This window comes from Bombina bombina, chromosome 8 (genome assembly GCF_027579735.1).
Source record: "Bombina bombina isolate aBomBom1 chromosome 8, aBomBom1.pri, whole genome shotgun sequence".
Taxonomy (NCBI): Eukaryota; Metazoa; Chordata; class Amphibia; order Anura; family Bombinatoridae; genus Bombina; species Bombina bombina.
Window position 1 is genome coordinate 219,416,534 of NC_069506.1, and position 16,992 is coordinate 219,433,525.

Here is a 16,992-nt window from a genome sequence, read left to right on the forward strand (position 1 = left end):
GTGCGCTGATAATACTAGGGCCATGTCTGATACTGCGTCACAGCTTGCAGAACATGAGGACGGAGAGCTTCATTCTGTGGGTGATGGTTCTGATCCAATCAGATTGGATTCAGATATTTCAAATTTTAAATTTAAATTGGAGAACCTCCGTGTATTACTAGGGGAGGTTTTAGCGGCTCTTAATGATTGTAACACTGTTGCAATACCAGAAAAATTGTGTAGGTTGGATAAATACTTTGCGGTACCCGGCGAGTACTGACGTTTTTCCTATACCTAAGAGACTAACTGAAATTGTTACTAAGGAGTGGGATAGACCCGGTGTGCCGTTCTCACCCCCTCCAATATTTAGAAAGATGTTTCCAATAGACGCCACCACACGGGACTTATGGCAAACGGTCCCTAAGGTGGAGGGAGCAGTTTCTACTTTAGCTAAGCGTACCACTATCCCGGTGGAGGATAGCTGTGCTTTTTCAGATCCAATGGATAAAAAATTAGAGGGTTACCTTAAGAAAATGTTTGTTCAACAAGGTTTTATATTGCAACCCCTTGCATGCATCGCGCCGATTACGGCTGCGGCAGCATTTTGGATTGAGTCTCTGGAAGAGAACCTTAGTTCAGCTACGCTGGACGACATTACGGACAGGCTTAGAGTCCTTAAACTAGCTAATTCATTCATTTCGGAGGCCGTAGTACATTTAACCAAACTTACGGCTAAGAACTCAGGATTCGCCATTCAGGCACGTAGGGCGCTGTGGCTAAAATCCTGGTCAGCTGATGTAACTTCTAAGTCCAAATTACTTAATATACCTTTCAAGGGGCAAACTTTATTTGGGCCCGGTTTGAAAGAAATTATCGCTGACATTACAGGAGGTAAGGGCCACGCCCTGCCTCAAGACAAAGCCAAAGCTAAGGCTAGACAGTCTAATTTTCGTCCCTTTCGGAATTTCAAAGCAGGAGCAGCATCAACTTCCACTGCACCAAAACAGGAAGGAGCTGTTGCTCGTTACAGACAAGGCTGGAAACCTAACCAGTCCTGGAACAAGGGCAAGCAGGCCAGGAAACCTGCTGCTGCCCCAAAGACAGCATGAACCGAGGGCCCCCGATCCGGGACCGGATCTAGTGGGGGGCAGACTCTCTCTCTTCGCCCAGGACTGGGCAAGAGATGTTCAGGATCCCTGGGCGCTAGAGATCATATCTCAGGGATACCTTCTAGACTTCAAATTCTCTCCCCCAAGAGGGAGATTTCATCTGTCAAGGTTGTCAACAAACCAGATAAAGAAAGAAGCGTTTCTACGCTGTGTACAAGATCTGTTATTAATGGGAGTGATCCATCCGGTTCCGCGGTCGGAACAAGGACAAGGGTTTTACTCAAACCTGTTTGTGGTTCCCAAAAAAGAGGGAACTTTCAGGCCAATCTTGGATTTAAAGATCCTAAACAAATTCCTAAGAGTTCCATCATTCAAAATGGAAACTATTCGGACAATCTTACCCATGATCCAAAAGGGTCAGTACATGACCACAGTGGATTTAAAGGATGCTTACCTTCACATACCGATTCACAAAGATCATTACCGGTATCTAAGGTTTGCCTTCTTAGACAGGCATTACCAGTTTGTAGCTCTTCCATTCGGATTGGCTACGGCTCCAAGAATCTTCACAAAGGTTCTGGGTGCCCTTCTGGCGGTACTAAGACCGCGAGGAATTTCGGTAGCTCCGTACCTAGACGACATTCTGATACAAGCTTCAAGCTTTCAAACTGCCAAGTCTCATACAGAGTTAGTTCTGGCATTTCTAAGGTCGCATGGATGGAAAGTGAACGAAAAGAAGAGTTCTCTTTTTCCTCTCACAAGAGTTCCATTCTTGGGGACTCTTATAGATTCTGTAGAAATGAAGATTTATCTGACAGAAGACAGATTAACAAAGCTTCTAAATGCATGCCGTGTCCTTCATTCCATTCAACTCCCGTCAGTAGCTCAATGCATGGAGGTGATCGGCTTAATGGTAGCAGCAATGGACATAGTACCCTTTGCACGTCTACATCTCAGACCGCTGCAATTGTGCATGCTGAGTCAGTGGAATGGGGATTACTCAGACTTGTCCCCTACTCTGAATCTGGATCAAGAGACCAGAAACTCTCTTCTATGGTGGCTTTCTCGGCCACATCTGTCCAGGGGGATGCCATTCAGCAGGCCGGACTGGACAATTGTAACAACAGACGCCAGCCTACTAGGTTGGGGCGCTGTCTGGAATTCTCTGAAGGCTCAGGGACAATGGAATCAGGAGGAAAGTCTCCTGCCAATAAACATTCTGGAATTAAGAGCAGTTCTCCATGCCCTTCTGGCTTGGCCCCAGTTAAAAACTCGGGGGTTCATCAGGTTTCAGTCGGACAACATCACGACTGTAGCTTACATCAACCATCAAGGAGGGACAAGAAGCTCCCTAGCAATGATGGAAGTATCAAAGATAATTCGCTGGGCAGAGTCTCACTCTTGCCACCTGTCAGCAATCCACATCCCGGGAGTGGAGAACTGGGAGGCGGATTTCTTGAGTCGCCAGACTTTTCATCCGGGGGAGTGGGAACTTCATCCGGAGGTCTTTGCCCAAATACTTCGACGTTGGGGCAAACCAGAGATAGATCTCATGGCGTCTCGCCAGAACGCCAAACTTCTTCGCTACGGGTCCAGATCCAGGGATCCGGGAGCGGTTCTGATAGATGCCTTGACAGCACCTTGGAACTTCGGGATGGCTTATGTGTTTCCACCCTTCCCGCTGCTTCCTCGATTGATTGCCAAAATCAAACAGGAGAGAGCATCAGTGATTCTAATAGCGCCTGCATGGCCACGCAGGACTTGGTATGCAGATCTAGTGGACATGTCATCCTGTCCGCCTTGGTCTCTACCTCTAAGACAGGACCTTCTGATACAGGGTCCATTCAAACATCAAAATCTAATTTCTCTGAAGCTGACTGCTTGGAAATTGAACGCTTGATTTTATCAAAACGTGGTTTTTCTGAGTCGGTTATTGATACCCTGATACAGGCTAGGAAGCCTGTTACCAGAAGGATTTACCATAAGATATGGCGTAAATACCTATACTGGTGCGAATCCAAAGGTTACTCCTGGAGTAAGGTTAGGATTCCTAGGATATTGTCCTTTCTACAAGAAGGTTTAGAAAAGGGTTTATCGGCTAGCTCATTAAAGGGACAGATCTCAGCTCTGTCCATCTTGTTACACAGGCGTCTGTCAGAAAATCCAGACGTCCAGGCCTTTTGTCAGGCTTTAGCTAGGATCAAGCCTGTGTTTAAAACTGTTGCTCCGCCATGGAGTTTAAATTTAGTTCTTAACATTTTACAGGGTGTTCCGTTTGAACCCCTTCATTCCATTGATATAAAATTGTTATCTTGGAAAGTTCTGTTTTTAATGGCTATTTCCTCGGCTCGAAGAGTCTCTGAGTTATCAGCCTTACATTGTGATTCTCCTTATCTGATTTTTCACTCAGACAAGGTAGTTCTGCGTACTAAACCTGGGTTCTTACCTAAGGTAGTCACTAACAGGAATATCAATCAAGAGATTGTTGTTCCATCCTTGTGTCCAAATCCTTCTTCAAAGAAGGAACGTCTTCTACACAATCTGGATGTAGTTCGTGCCCTCAAGTTCTACTTGCAGGCAACTAAGGATTTTCGACAAACGTCTTCCCTGTTTGTCGTGTATTCTGGTCAGAGGAGAGGTCATAAGGCTTCGGCTACCTCTCTCTCCTTCTGGCTTCGTAGCATAATTCGTTTAGCCTATGAGACTGCTGGACAGCAGCCTCCTGAAAGAATTACAGCTCATTCTACTAGAGCTGTGGCTTCCACTTGGGCCTTTAAGAATGAGGCCTCTGTTGAACAGATTTGCAAGGCTGCAACTTGGTCTTCGCTTCATACTTTTTCCAAATTTTACAAATTTGACACTTTTGCTTCTTCGGAGGCTATTTTTGGGAGAAAGGTTCTTCAGGCAGTGGTTCCTTCTGTATAATGAGCCTGCCTATCCCTCCCGTCATCCGTGTACTTTTGCTTTGGTATTGGTATCCCAGAAGTAATGATGACCCGTGGACTGATCACACATAACAGAAGAAAACATAATTTATGCTTACCTGATAAATTCCTTTCTTCTGTTGTGTGATCAGTCCACGGCCCGCCCTGTTTTAAGGCAGGTAAATATCTTTTAAATTATACTCCAGTCACCACTTCACCCTTGGTTTCTCCTTTCTCGTTGATTCTTGGTCGAATGACTGGGAGTGACGTAGAGGGGAGGAGCTATATGCAGCTCTGCTGGGTGAATCCTCTTGCATTTCCTGTTGGGGAGGAGTTATATCCCAGAAGTAATGATGACCCGTGGACTGATCACACAACAGAAGAAAGGAATTTATCAGGTAAGCATAAATTATGTTTTTTAGCATTTATATGGGATAATGATAAATGTATAATGCAATGCTGTCATTTTCTTTAATCATTTTACTGGGCTATTAAATGTTCTCATTGCCCCTTTTAATTGTAATATTAAAACTTTGCTGATTTGCTTTATATTCACACACCCATACCACCTTTAGCTATATTTCTCTTGGTCTAATTTTTTTAATAACATTGTTTTCAATTCCTTAAGTCCACAACATTTGAAGCAGATTTCTTTTCCTGGCATCTAACCATCTTGTTTTTCTTTCAGGTTCTGTTTCTTGCAGCATTGCTAAAAAGTGACATTAATTTGGCGAATAGCTGTGTCAATCTTCCTGTGTAAACAACTTTAAAACTTCGTCATAGTTTTCACTTCAAGATGTCTGGAATGAAGAGACCAGTGTTATCCCTTCCCTGGGAAGAGGATGAATGTCTAGAATACTATGGTATGCTATCTTTACATCGCATGTTTGATGTAATAGGCTCCCAGCTAACTGAAAATGATGTTGAGGCCCTCTCATTCCTGTTGGAGGAATCACACCCATTCACACACCCCTTGGACCCACAGCTTTGGAATTTCGAGAATGAAAATGGTGATGTAGAAAACAATAGTGCCTTGCTCACTGCTTGGCAAAGACGGAACAGGCGCTCTGCCCATAATGAAAATACAACTTTTAACTTGGACTCTCCTGATCTTCTTCATCCAAAAAATGGCACTGAACTGCTCCTAGAGCTTGAAAGAAGAGGCAAATGTGATGAAAGCAATTTCACACAACTCTTACAGCTTTTGCGAATACTTACACGACATGATCTGCTTCCATATGTCACAATGAAACGACCACGCACAGGTAAGGATTATTAATGTTGTGGGGTTTGCCTGGATAGTTAGTCTAAAAGTCTCTCCCCAGGAACCGTGTGGAAATTCTTCAATTGGCTTGGGAACAAGTGTTTTAAGTTTTCTTAAAGTGATAGTAAATTCTAGCGATTCAAAAATAAAGTGCTGTTTCTACCTCTTAGCCAAAAGCATTGCTTACCTGCGACATAATGCCAAAGGACAAGCACGGCTATTGGCTTAGAGGTGGAAATGTCACCTCATTCGAAAACTGAACTGTGCTGGGGGCTTAGGTTATCGCTGTAGCCACAGCAAAATTATATTTACTTTTCAGGTCTTTTTTTAGCTGAAGAATGAAGGCCGCCTTTATTTTTAGTGACGGTAAAATTAAATTTCCTAATTTCTCCAACATTGGTGTGTCCGGTCCACGGCGTCATCCATAACTTGTGGGAATATTCTCTTCCCCAACAGGAAATGGCAAAGAGCACAGCAAAAGCTGTCCATATAGTCCCTCCTAGGCTCCGCCCCCACCCCAGTCATTCTCTTTGCCGCTGAACAAGCAGCATCTCCACGGAGATGGTGAAGAGTATGTGGTCTAGACAAGAGGGTAATGCTTCACAAACCAAACCAGCTTGGAAACCGATGCAAGGCTGGAACAAGGGTAAGCAGGCCAAGAAGCCTGCTGCTGCTACCAAAACAGCATGAAGGAGTAGCACCCGATCCAGGACCAGATCTAGTAGGGGGCAGACTCTCCCTCTTCGCTCAGGCTTGGGCAAGAGATGTTCAGGATCCCTGGGCACTAGAAATAGTTTCTCAGGGTTATCTTCTGGAATTCAAGGAACTACCCCCAAGGGGAAGTTTCCACATGTCTCACTTATCTTCAAACCAAATAAAGATACAGGCATTCTTACATTGTGTAGAAGATCTGTTAAAAATGGGAGTGATACACCCAGTTCCAACCGTGGAACAAGGAATGGGGTTTTACTCAAATCTGTTTGTAGTTCCCAAAAAAGAGGGAACTTTCAGACCAATTCTGGATTTAAAGATCCTAAACAAATTTCTCAGAGTGCCATCGTTCAAAATGGAAACTATTCGAACGATTTTACCTACAATCCAGGAGGGTCAATTTATGACTACCGTGGATCTAAAGGATGCGTATCTACATATTCTTATCCACAAAGATCATCAGTTCCTAAGGTTCGCCTTTCTGGACAAACATTACCAGTTTGTGGCTCTCCCATTCGGGCTAGCCACTGCTCCAAGGATTTTCACAAAGGTACTCGGTTCCCTTCTAGCGGTTCTAAGACCAAGGGGCATTGCAGTGGCACCTTACTTGGACGACATTCTGATGCAAGCGTCGTCTCTTTCAAAGGCAAAGGCTCACACAGACATCGTTCTGGCCTTTCTCAGATCTCACAGATGGAAAGTGAACATAGAAAAAAGTTCCCTGTCTCCGTCGACAAGAGTTCCTTTCTTGGGGACAATAATAGATTCTTTAGAAATGAAGATTTTCCTGACAGATGTCAAAGTCAAAACTTCTAAACGCTTGTCAAGTTCTTCACTCTGTTCCACGACCTTCCATAGCTCAGTGCATGGAAGTAGTAGGGTTGATGGTTGCAGCAATGGACATAGTTCCTTTTGCGCGAATTCATCTAAGACCATTACAACTGTGCATGCTGAAAAAGTGGAATGGGGACTATACAGACTTGTCTCCAGTGATTCAAGTAGATCAGAAGACCAGAGACTCACTCCATTGGTGGCTAACCCAGGATCACCTGTCCCAGGGAATGAGCTTCCGCAGACCAGAGTGGGTCATCGTCACAACCGACGCCAGTCTAGTGGGCTGGGGCGCGGTCTGGGACTCCCTGAAAGCTCAGGGGCTATGGTCTGGGGAAGAGTCTCTTCTCCCGATAAACATTCTGGAACTGAGAGCGATATTCAATACTCTCAGGGCTTGGCCTCAACTAGCAAAGGCCAGATTCATAAGATTCCAATCAGACAACATGACTGTTGCTTACATCAGCCATCAGGGGGGAACAAGGAGTTCCCTGGCGATGAGAGAAGTGACCAAAATCATAAAATGGGCGGAGGAACACTCCTGCCACCTATCTGCGATGGATTATCTGAGTCGTCAGACATTCCATCCGGGGGAGTGGGAGCTCCACCCGGAGATATTTGCCCAGTTGACTCAATTATGGGGCATTCCAGACATGGATCGGATGGCGTCTCGTCAGAACTTCAAGGTTCCTTGCTACGGGTCCAGATCCAGGGATCCCAAGGCGACTCTAGTGGATGCATTAGTAGCGCCTTGGACCTTCAACCTAGCTTATGTGTTTCCACCGTTTCCTCTCATTCCCAGGCTGGTAGCCAGGATCAAGCAGGAGAGGGCCTCGGTGATCTTGATAGCTCCTGCGTGGCCACGCAGGACTTGGTATGCAGACCTGGTGAATATGTCATCGGATCCACCATGGAAGCTACCTTTGAGACAGGATCTTCTAGTACAAGGTCCATTCGAACATCCAAATCTAGTTTCCCTCCAGCTAACGGCTTGGAAATTGAACGCTTGATTTTATCTAAGCGTGGGTTTTCGGATTCTGTAATAGATACTCTGGTACAAGCCAGAAAACCTGTAACTAGAAAAATTTACCATAAAATATGGAAAAGATATATATGTTGGTGTGAATCCAAGGGATTCTCATGGAGTAAGATCAAAATTCCTAGGATCCTTTCCTTTCTCCAAGAAGGTTTGGATAAGGGATTATCAGCGAGTTCTCTAAAGGGACAGATTTCTGCTTTATCTGTCTTGTTACACAAACGACTGGCAGCTGTGCCTGATCAAGTTTTTGTTCAGGCTTTGGTCAGGATCAAGCCTGTTTACAGACCTTTGACTCCTCCCTGGAGTCTGAATTTAGTTCTTTCAGTTCTTCAAGGGGTTCCGTTTGAACCTCTACATTCCATAGATATCAAGATGTTATCTTGGAAAGTTCTGTTTTTGGTTGCTATCTCTTCTGCTAGAAGAGTTTCTGAGTTATCTGCTTTGCAGTGTCATCGGCCCTATCTGGTGTTCCATTCAGATAAGGTTGTTTTGCGTACTAAACCTGGTTTCCTTCCAAAGGTTGTTTCCAACAAGAATATTAACCAGGAAATAGTTGTGCCTTCTTTGTGTCCGAATCCAGTTTCAAAGAAGGAACGTTTGTTACACAATTTAGATGTAGTTCGTGCTTTAAAGTTCTATTTAGAAGCAACAAAGGATTTCAGACAAACGTCTTCTCTGTTTGTCGTTTATCCTGGCAAGAGGAGAGGTCAAAAAGCTACTGCTACCTCTTTCCTTTTGGCTGATAAGCATCATCCGATTGGCTTACGAGACTGCCGGACGGCAGCCTCCTGAACGCATCACAGCTCACTCTACTAGGGCTGTGGCTTCCACATGGGCCTTCAAGAACGAGGCTTCTGTTGATCAGATATGTAAGGCAGCGACTTGGTCTTCACTGCACACTTTTGCCAAATTCTACAAATTTGATACTTTTGCTTCTTCGGAGGCTATTTTTGGGAGAGAGGTTTTGTAAGCCGTGGTGCCTTCTGTTTAGGTAACCTGATTGGCTCCCTCCCTTCATCCGTGTCCTAAAGCTTTGGTATTGGTTCCCACAAGTTATGGATGACGCCGTGGACCGGACACACCAATGTTGGAGAAAACAGAATTTATGCTTACCTGATAAATTACTTTCTCCAACGGTGTGTCCGGTCCACGGCCCGCCCTGGTTTTTTAATCAGGTTTGATGAATTTTTCTTTAACTACAGTCACCACGGCACCTTATGGTTTCTCCTGTTTTTTCTCCTGTCCGTCGGTCGAATGACTGGGGTGGGCGGAGCCTAGGAGGGACTATATGGACAGCTTTTGCTGTGCTCTTTGCCATTTCCTGTTGGGGAAGAGAATATTCCCACAAGTTATGGATGACGCCGTGGACCGGACACACCGTTGGAGAAAGTAATTTATCAGGTAAGCATAAATTCTGTTTTTTCAGACTTCTTCCTATAGAAACATGCATAAGCATTTATTGCTACCATAATGAATAAACATTGTTTCTTTCCTAAGATATGGTGAGTCCACAACGTCATCATTTACTGTTGGGAATATCAGTCCTGGCCAGCAGGAGGAGGCAAAGAGCACCACAGCAAAGCTGTTGAGTATCACTTCCCTTCCCGCAAACCCCAGTCATTCTCTTTGCCTTGGTGCATGGAGGTGGTGAAGTTTTGGTGTCTGAAGAAAATTGGATTTCTTTCACTTCAATCAAGATTTTGTTTTAGTAAGCCAGAGTAGGTTTGCTCTGATCTTTCCTTTTTGTTCACAGTTTGGGTCTAGCCGTAGTTCAAGTCAATCTCTTCAGTAGGGTGGTGGCTTTAAAGCAGTTAGGAAAATGAAGCAAGGCCTACCTTACAAGTTCCTAACACTTTGCTGCCCTGGTATAGAAAGCCAGAGTAGGCTTATTCTGTTCTTTCTTTCTCTTGTTAAGTGTAGTCAGTCCACGGGTCATCCATTACTTATGGGATTATATCTCTTCCCCAACAGGAAGTTGCAAGAGGATCACCCAAGCAGAGCTGCTACATAGCTCCTCCCCTCACATGTCATATCCAGTCATTCTCTTGCAACCTAACTAAAGATAGGTCGTTGTGAGAGGTCTGTGGTGTTTTTAAACTTAGTTTATTTCTTCAATCAAAAGTTTATTTTAAATGGCACCGGAGTGTGCTGTTTGTTTCTCATGCAGCATTAGAAGAAGAATCTGCTTGCGTTTTCTATGATCTTGGCAGACGTAACTAAGATCCACTGGCTGTTCTCGCACATTCTGAGGAGTGAGGTAACTTCAGAAAAGGGGAATAGCATGCAGGGCCCCCCTGCAAACGAGGTATGTGCAGTAAATTATTTTTCTAAGCAATGGAATTGACTGAGAAATTACTGCTGATACCAATGTAATGTAAGTTCAGCCTTAAATGCAGTGTAGCGACTGGTATTAGGCTGATGAGTGTGTGTACACTGAAGTATTTTTCTAGGGAATGGAATTGACTGAGAAATTACTGCTGATACCAATGTAATGTAAGTTCAGCCTTAAATGCAGTGTAGCGACTGGTATTAGGCTGATGAGTGTGTGTACACTGAAGTATTTTTCTAGGGAATGGAATTTGACTCAGAAAATACTGTTAATACTGAAGTAATGTATGAGCCTTAACTGCAGTAAAAGCGACTGGTAGCAGGCTTATTAACACTTCATAACTTTTAAAATGTATGTTCAAAACGTTTACTGGCATGTTAATCGTTTTTTGTGAGGTACTTGGTGATAAAACTTATTGGGGCATGATTTTTACCACATGGCTAACTTTTGTTTCTGCATAGAAACAGTTAACTGAGCTTCCCCACTGTTGTAATATGAGTGGGAGGGGCCTATTTTAGCACTTTTTGCGCAGTAAAAATTCAGTCACAATCTTCCTACTTCATCCTCCATGATCCAGGATGTCTCTAGAGAGCTCAGGGGTCTTCAAAATTCATTTTGAGGAAGGTAATCAGTCACAGCAGACCTGTGACAGTGTGTTTGACTGTGATAAAAACGTTAATTATTAAATTGTTATCCGTTTTTGGGTATTAAGGGGTTAATCATCCATTTGCTGGTGGGTGCAATCCTTTGCTAACTTAATACATTTACTGTGAAATTTTGGTTGCTATAACTAATTTGGTTCATTGTTATTTCAACTGTGACAGCTTTTTGTGCTTCTTAAAGGCACAGTAGCGTTTTTTATATTGCTTGTAAATTTATTTGAAAAGTATTTTCCAAGCTTGCTAGTCTCATTGCTAGTCTGTTTAAACATGTCTGACACAGATGAATCTGTTTGTGCACTATGTATGAAGGCCAATGTGGAGCCCCATAGAAAGTTGTGTACTAAATGCATTGATGTAACTTTAAATAAAAGTCAGTCTTTACATGTAAAGAAATTATCACCAGACAACGAGGGGGAAGTTATGCCGACTAACTCTCCTCACGTGTCAGTACCTTCGCCTCCCGCTCAGGAGGTGCGTGATATTGTGGCGCCAAGTACATCAGGGAGGCCCTTACAAATCACTTTGCAAGACATGGCTACTGTTATGACAGAAGTATTATCTAAATTGCCAGAATTAAGAGGCAAGCGTGATAGCTCTGAGTTAAGGACAGAGCGCGCTGATGATGGGAGAGCCATGTCCGATACTGCGTCTCAATTTGCAGAACATGAAGACGGAGAGCTTCATTCTGTGGGTGACGGATCTGATCCAGGGAGACTGGATTCAGAGATTTCTAATTTTAAATTTAAGCTTGAAAACCTCTGCATATTGCTAGGGGAGGTATTAGCGGCTCTGAATGATTGTAACACGGTTGCAATTCCAGAAAAATTATGTAGGTTGGATAGATACTATGCGGTACCGGTGTGTACTGACGTGTTTCCTATACCTAAAAGGCTTACAGAGATTATTAGCAAGGAGTGGGATAAACCCGGTGTGCCTTTTTCCCCTGCTCCCATATTTAGGAAAATGTTCCCTATAGATGCCACCACACGAGACTTATGGCAGACAGTCCCTAAGGTGGAGGGAGCTGTTTCTACTTTAGCTAAGCGTACCACTATCCCGGTGGAGGATAGTTGTGCCTTTTCAGATCCAATGGATTAAAAATTAGGTTACCTTAAGAAAATGTTTGTTCAACAAGGTTTTATCTTACAGCCCCTTGCATGCATTGCGCCTGTCACTGCTGCGGCGGCATTCTGGTTTGAGAGTCTGGAAGAGGCCATTCGCACAGCTCCATTGGATGAAATTATGAACAAGCTTAAAGCACTTAAGCTAGTTAACGCATTTGTTTCTGATGCCGTCGTACATTTAACCAAACTTACGGCTAAGAACTCCGGATTCGCCATCCAAGCACGCAGAGCGCTATGGCTTAAATCCTGGTCAGCTGACGTGACTTCTAAATCTAAATTGCTTAATATTCCTTTCAAAGGGCAGACCTTATTCGGGCCCGGCTTGAAAGAAATTATCGCTGACATTACGGGAGGTAAGGGCCATGCTCTGCCTCAGGACAGGGCCAAATCAAAGGCCAAACAGTCTAATTTTCGTGCCTTTCGTAACCTCAAGGCAGGAGCAGCATCAACTTCCTCCGCTCCAAAACAGGAAGGAGCTGTTGCTCGTTACAGACAGGGATGGAAAACTAACCAGTCCTGGAACAAGGGCAAGCAGGCCAGAAAACCTGCTGCTGCCCCTAAGACAGCATGAAGAGAGGGCCCCCTATCCGGAAACGGATCTAGTGGGGGGCAGACTTTCTCTCTTCGCCCAGGCTTGGGCAAGAGATGTCCAGGATCCCTGGGCGTTGGAGATCATATCTCAGGGATATCTTCTGGACTTCAAAGCTTCTCCTCCACAAGGGAGATTTCATCTTTCAAGGTTATCAGCAAACCAAATAAAGAAAGAGGCGTTTCTACGCTGTGTACAAGACCTCTTACTAATGGGGGTGATCCACCCAGTTCCGCGGACGGAACACGGGCAAGGATTCTATTTAAATCTGTTTGTGGTTCCCAAGAAAGAGGGAACCTTCAGACCAATCTTGGACTTAAAAATCCTAAACAAATTCCTAAGAGTTCCATCATTCAAAATGGAAACTATTCGAACCATCCTACCCATGATCCAAGAGGGTCAGTACATGACCACTGTGGACTTAAAGGATGCCTACCTTCACATACCGATTCACAAGGATCATTATCGGTACCTAAGATTTGCCTTCCTAGACAGGCATTACCAGTTTGTAGCTCTTCCCTTCTGGTTAGCTACGTCTCCAAGAATCTTTACAAAGGTTCTGGGCTCACTTCTGGTGGTACTAAGACCGCGAGGCATAGCGGTGGCTCCGTACCTAGACGACATTCTGATACGAGCGTCAAGTTTTCAAACTGCCAGGTCTCATACAGAGATAGTTCTGGCATTTCTGAGGTCGCATGGGTGGAAGGTGAACGTAGAAAAGAGTTCTCTATTACCACTCACAAGGGTTCCCTTCCTAGGGACTCTTATAGATTCTGTAGAGATGAAAATTTACCTGACGGAGGCCAGGTTATCAAAACTTCTAAATTCTTGCCGTGCCCTTCATTCCATTCCACACCCGTCAGTAGCTCAGTGCATGGAAGTAATCGGCTTAATGGTAGCGGCAATGGACATAGTACCATTTGCGCGCCTGCATCTCAGACCGCTGCAATTGTGCATGCTAAGTCAGTGGAATGGGGATTACTCAGATTTGTCCCCTCTACTAAATCTGGATCAAGAGACCAGAGATTCTCTTCTATGGTGGCTTTCTCGGCCCCACCTGTCCAAGGGGGTGACCTTTCGCAGGCCAGATTGGACGATTGTAACAACAGACGCCAGCCTTCTAGGTTGGGGCGCAGTCTGGAATTCCCTGAAGGCTCAGAGATCATGGACTCAGGAGGAGAAACTCCTCCCAATAAATATTTTGGAGTTAAGAGCAATATTCAATGCTCTTCTAGCTTGGCCTCCGTTAGCAACTCTGAGGTTCATCAGATTTCAGTCGGACAACATCACGACTGTGGCTTACATCAATCATCAAGAGGGAACCAGGAGTTCCCTAGCGATGTTGGAAGTCTCAAAGATAATTCGCTGGGTCTCACTCTTGCCACCTGTCGGCGATCTACATCCCAGGCGTGGAGAACTGGGAGGCCGATTTTCTAAGTCGCCAGACTTTTCATCCGGGGGAGTGGGAACTTCATCCGGAGGTCTTCGCTCAACTGATTCATCGTTGGGGCAAACCAGATCTGGATCTCATGGCATCTCGCCAGAACGCCAAGCTTCCTTGTTACGGATCCAGGTCCAGGGACCCGGGAGCGGTGCTGATAGATGCTCTGACAGCCCCTTGGGTCTTCAACATGGCTTATGTGTTTCCACCATTTCCGATGCTTCCTCGACTGATTGCCAGGATCAAACAGGAGAGAGCATCAGTGATTCTGATAGCGCCTGCGTGGCCACGCAGGACCTGGTATGCAGACCTAGTGGACATGTCATCCTGTCCACCATGGTCTCTGCCTCTGAGGCAGGACCTTCTAATTCAGGGTCCTTTCAACCATCCAAATCTAATTTCTCTGAGGCTGACTGCATGGAGATTGAACCCTTGATTCGGTTATTGATACCTTAATACAGGCTAGGAAACCTGTTACCAGAAGAATTTACCATAAGATTTGGCGTAAATATTTATATTGGTGCGAATCCAAGAGTTACTCATGGAGTAAGGTTAGGATTACTAGGATATTGTCTTTTCTACAAGAGGGTTTAGAAAAGGGCTTATCCGCTAGTTCATTAAAGGGACAGATTTCTGCTCTGTCTATTCTTCTGCACAAGCGTCTGGCAGAAATTCCAGACGTTCAGGCTTTGGCTAGGATTAAGCCTGTGTTTAAGACTGTTGCTCCGCCGTGGAGCTTAAACTTAGTTCTTAACGTTCTGCAAGGCGTTCCATTTGAACCCCTTCATTCCATTGATATCAAGCTGTTATCTTGGAAAGTTCTGTTTTTGATGGCTATTTCCTCGGCTCGAAGAGTCTCTGAGTTATCTGCCTTACATTGTGATTCTCCTTATCTGATTTTTCATTCAGACAAGGTAGTTCTGCGTACTAAACCTGGGTTCTTACCCAAGGTAGTTTCTAACAGGAATATCAATCAAGAGATTGTTGTTCCATCATTGTGTCCTAAACCTTCTTCAAAGAAGGAACGACTTTTGCATAATCTGGACGTAGTCCGTGCCCTGAAGTTCTATTTGCAGGCAACTAAAGATTTTCGTCAAACTTCTTCACTGTTTGTCGTTTACTCTGGACAGAGGAGAGGTCAAAAGGCTTCGGCTACCTCTCTCTCCTTTTGGCTTCGTAGCATAATACGTTTAGCCTATGAGACTGCTGGACAGCAGCCTCCTGAAAGAATGACAGCTCATTCTACTAGAGCTGTGGCTTCCACCTGGGCTGCGACTTGGTCTTCACTTCACACCTTTTCAAAATTTTACAAATTTGACACTTTTGCTTCTTCGGAGGCTATTTTTGGGAGAAAGGTGCTTCAGGCAGTGGTTCCCTCTGTTTAAAGTTCCTGCCTTGTCCCTCCCTTCATCCATGTACTTTAGCTTTGGTATTGGTATCCCAAAAGTAATGGATGACCCGTGGACTGACTACACTACAAGAGAAATAAATTTATCAGGTAAGCATAAATTATGTTTTTTCTACAGGCCCCTGTGAGAAGTGGCATCCTCTCACGCCGCATAAGCTGTCCTCCTGCTGGACGGCTAGATGCAGGTAAGTGCCTTTCTGTCTTCTAGGAGGGAGATATGGCACTTTATTAGATATCTGCAGTATCTTGGGACACAGTATATCCTTAGTAAGGATATCTTAAGAGCAGGGTGCAGGCACTTATATGTATGTGATAGACTGCTCAATAACTCTTAATGGTGTTTATATGAGATCTTGAAGTGGTTAACCTGCCTTAATGCTATTGTGGAAATTGCAGTATTAAAAATGTTGTTGGTATGTTAAGGCTATTTTGCTTAGCCCTCTTGTACATTTCAGCAATTTTTTTTCCATTTCTCTTCTGCTACTGCAGAAAGGAGAAACGCACCGGTAGATTGATGAGTGTATTTTATGGTGGGGACTTCGATGAGACTGCTGGTTCATGTGTTTTTCTTCTTTAATGTCCCAAGCCTTTATGGCATCACATACAGTGCCCTGCGTTTTCCTCTCAGTCTCCTGGAGGAGCTTATTTGCTTGCAGAATTTTTTCTTTTTTGCTCAGGTATCATCTGCGGCATTGTCTGCTTTTTCCTATACTAATGGGAAATCCAAGAGGAATATTAGAGATTCAGATAGTAAGGTTTCTGTTCCACCTGCTACTACACAGGTTGCCCTTCCTCATCTGAGGATACGCCGGTAGTCTCTCTAAGTATAAAATCTCAGATTTGGACAGTATAATTCCTTCATCTGATGCTGAAGTGGTTCCTTCAGATGTATGCTTGATCACATCGTGTATTGTTAAAGGAAGTTTTTTATTACTTGAACGACTCAGACACGCCTGTCATTGTCAACTCGAAGAGATATTAGTCAACTTATTAGTTGCTTGATATTCCTTTGTGGAAGTGTTTTTCTGTCTGCGCTAGAATTGTCATAGGAATGGGAAGAGTAAGTCATTATGCCGTGAGCCGTTATATCTGTCTTCACTGTGCTAGCCCACGGTGCATTGTGGCTATTTTATTGGTCAGTGTTTTTTTTTTTTTTTTTTGTTTTTTTTTCTTTCCCCCTCTGAGTCCAAGCTTCCGGTGATTCCTTACAAAGGTAAGACTGTGTTGGGTCCTGATTTGACAGGAATATTCTGAGCACCAGATTCCGTCTGATCTCGGATGTTAAGCAGGGCCAGGTCTGGTCAGTACCTGGATGGGAGACCGCCTGAGAACACCAGGTGCGGTAGGCTTAATCTTTTCTACTACAAGACAAGAAGAATCTACGTCAGAGTAGAACCCTGCAATCGGCATAAAGGGTTTGCCCCCCCCATCTGGGATTGGATCAAGTGGGGGGCTGAATTTGTTTTGTTTCTTCAAACATGGATATGAAATGTCCAAGATAGACTGAGGACATAGTATTTCAGGTTGTTTCCTTTTCTTGGGCTTTCAAAAATGAAGCTTCTGTGGAACAGATTTGCAAGGC

General features: G+C 44.3%; 1 protein-coding gene across 1 annotated transcript in view; it reads left to right on the plus strand.

Moving 5' to 3' along the window:
- Positions 1 to 16,992, plus strand: part of DEDD2 (death effector domain containing 2) — a gene marked incomplete in the record, with an annotated part of 107,921 nt that overhangs the window by 30,081 nt on the left and 60,848 nt on the right. The window contains 1 exon segment of the mRNA XM_053690970.1: positions 4,701 to 5,277. Within this exon segment, the coding sequence (XP_053546945.1) occupies positions 4,809 to 5,277 (469 nt within the window).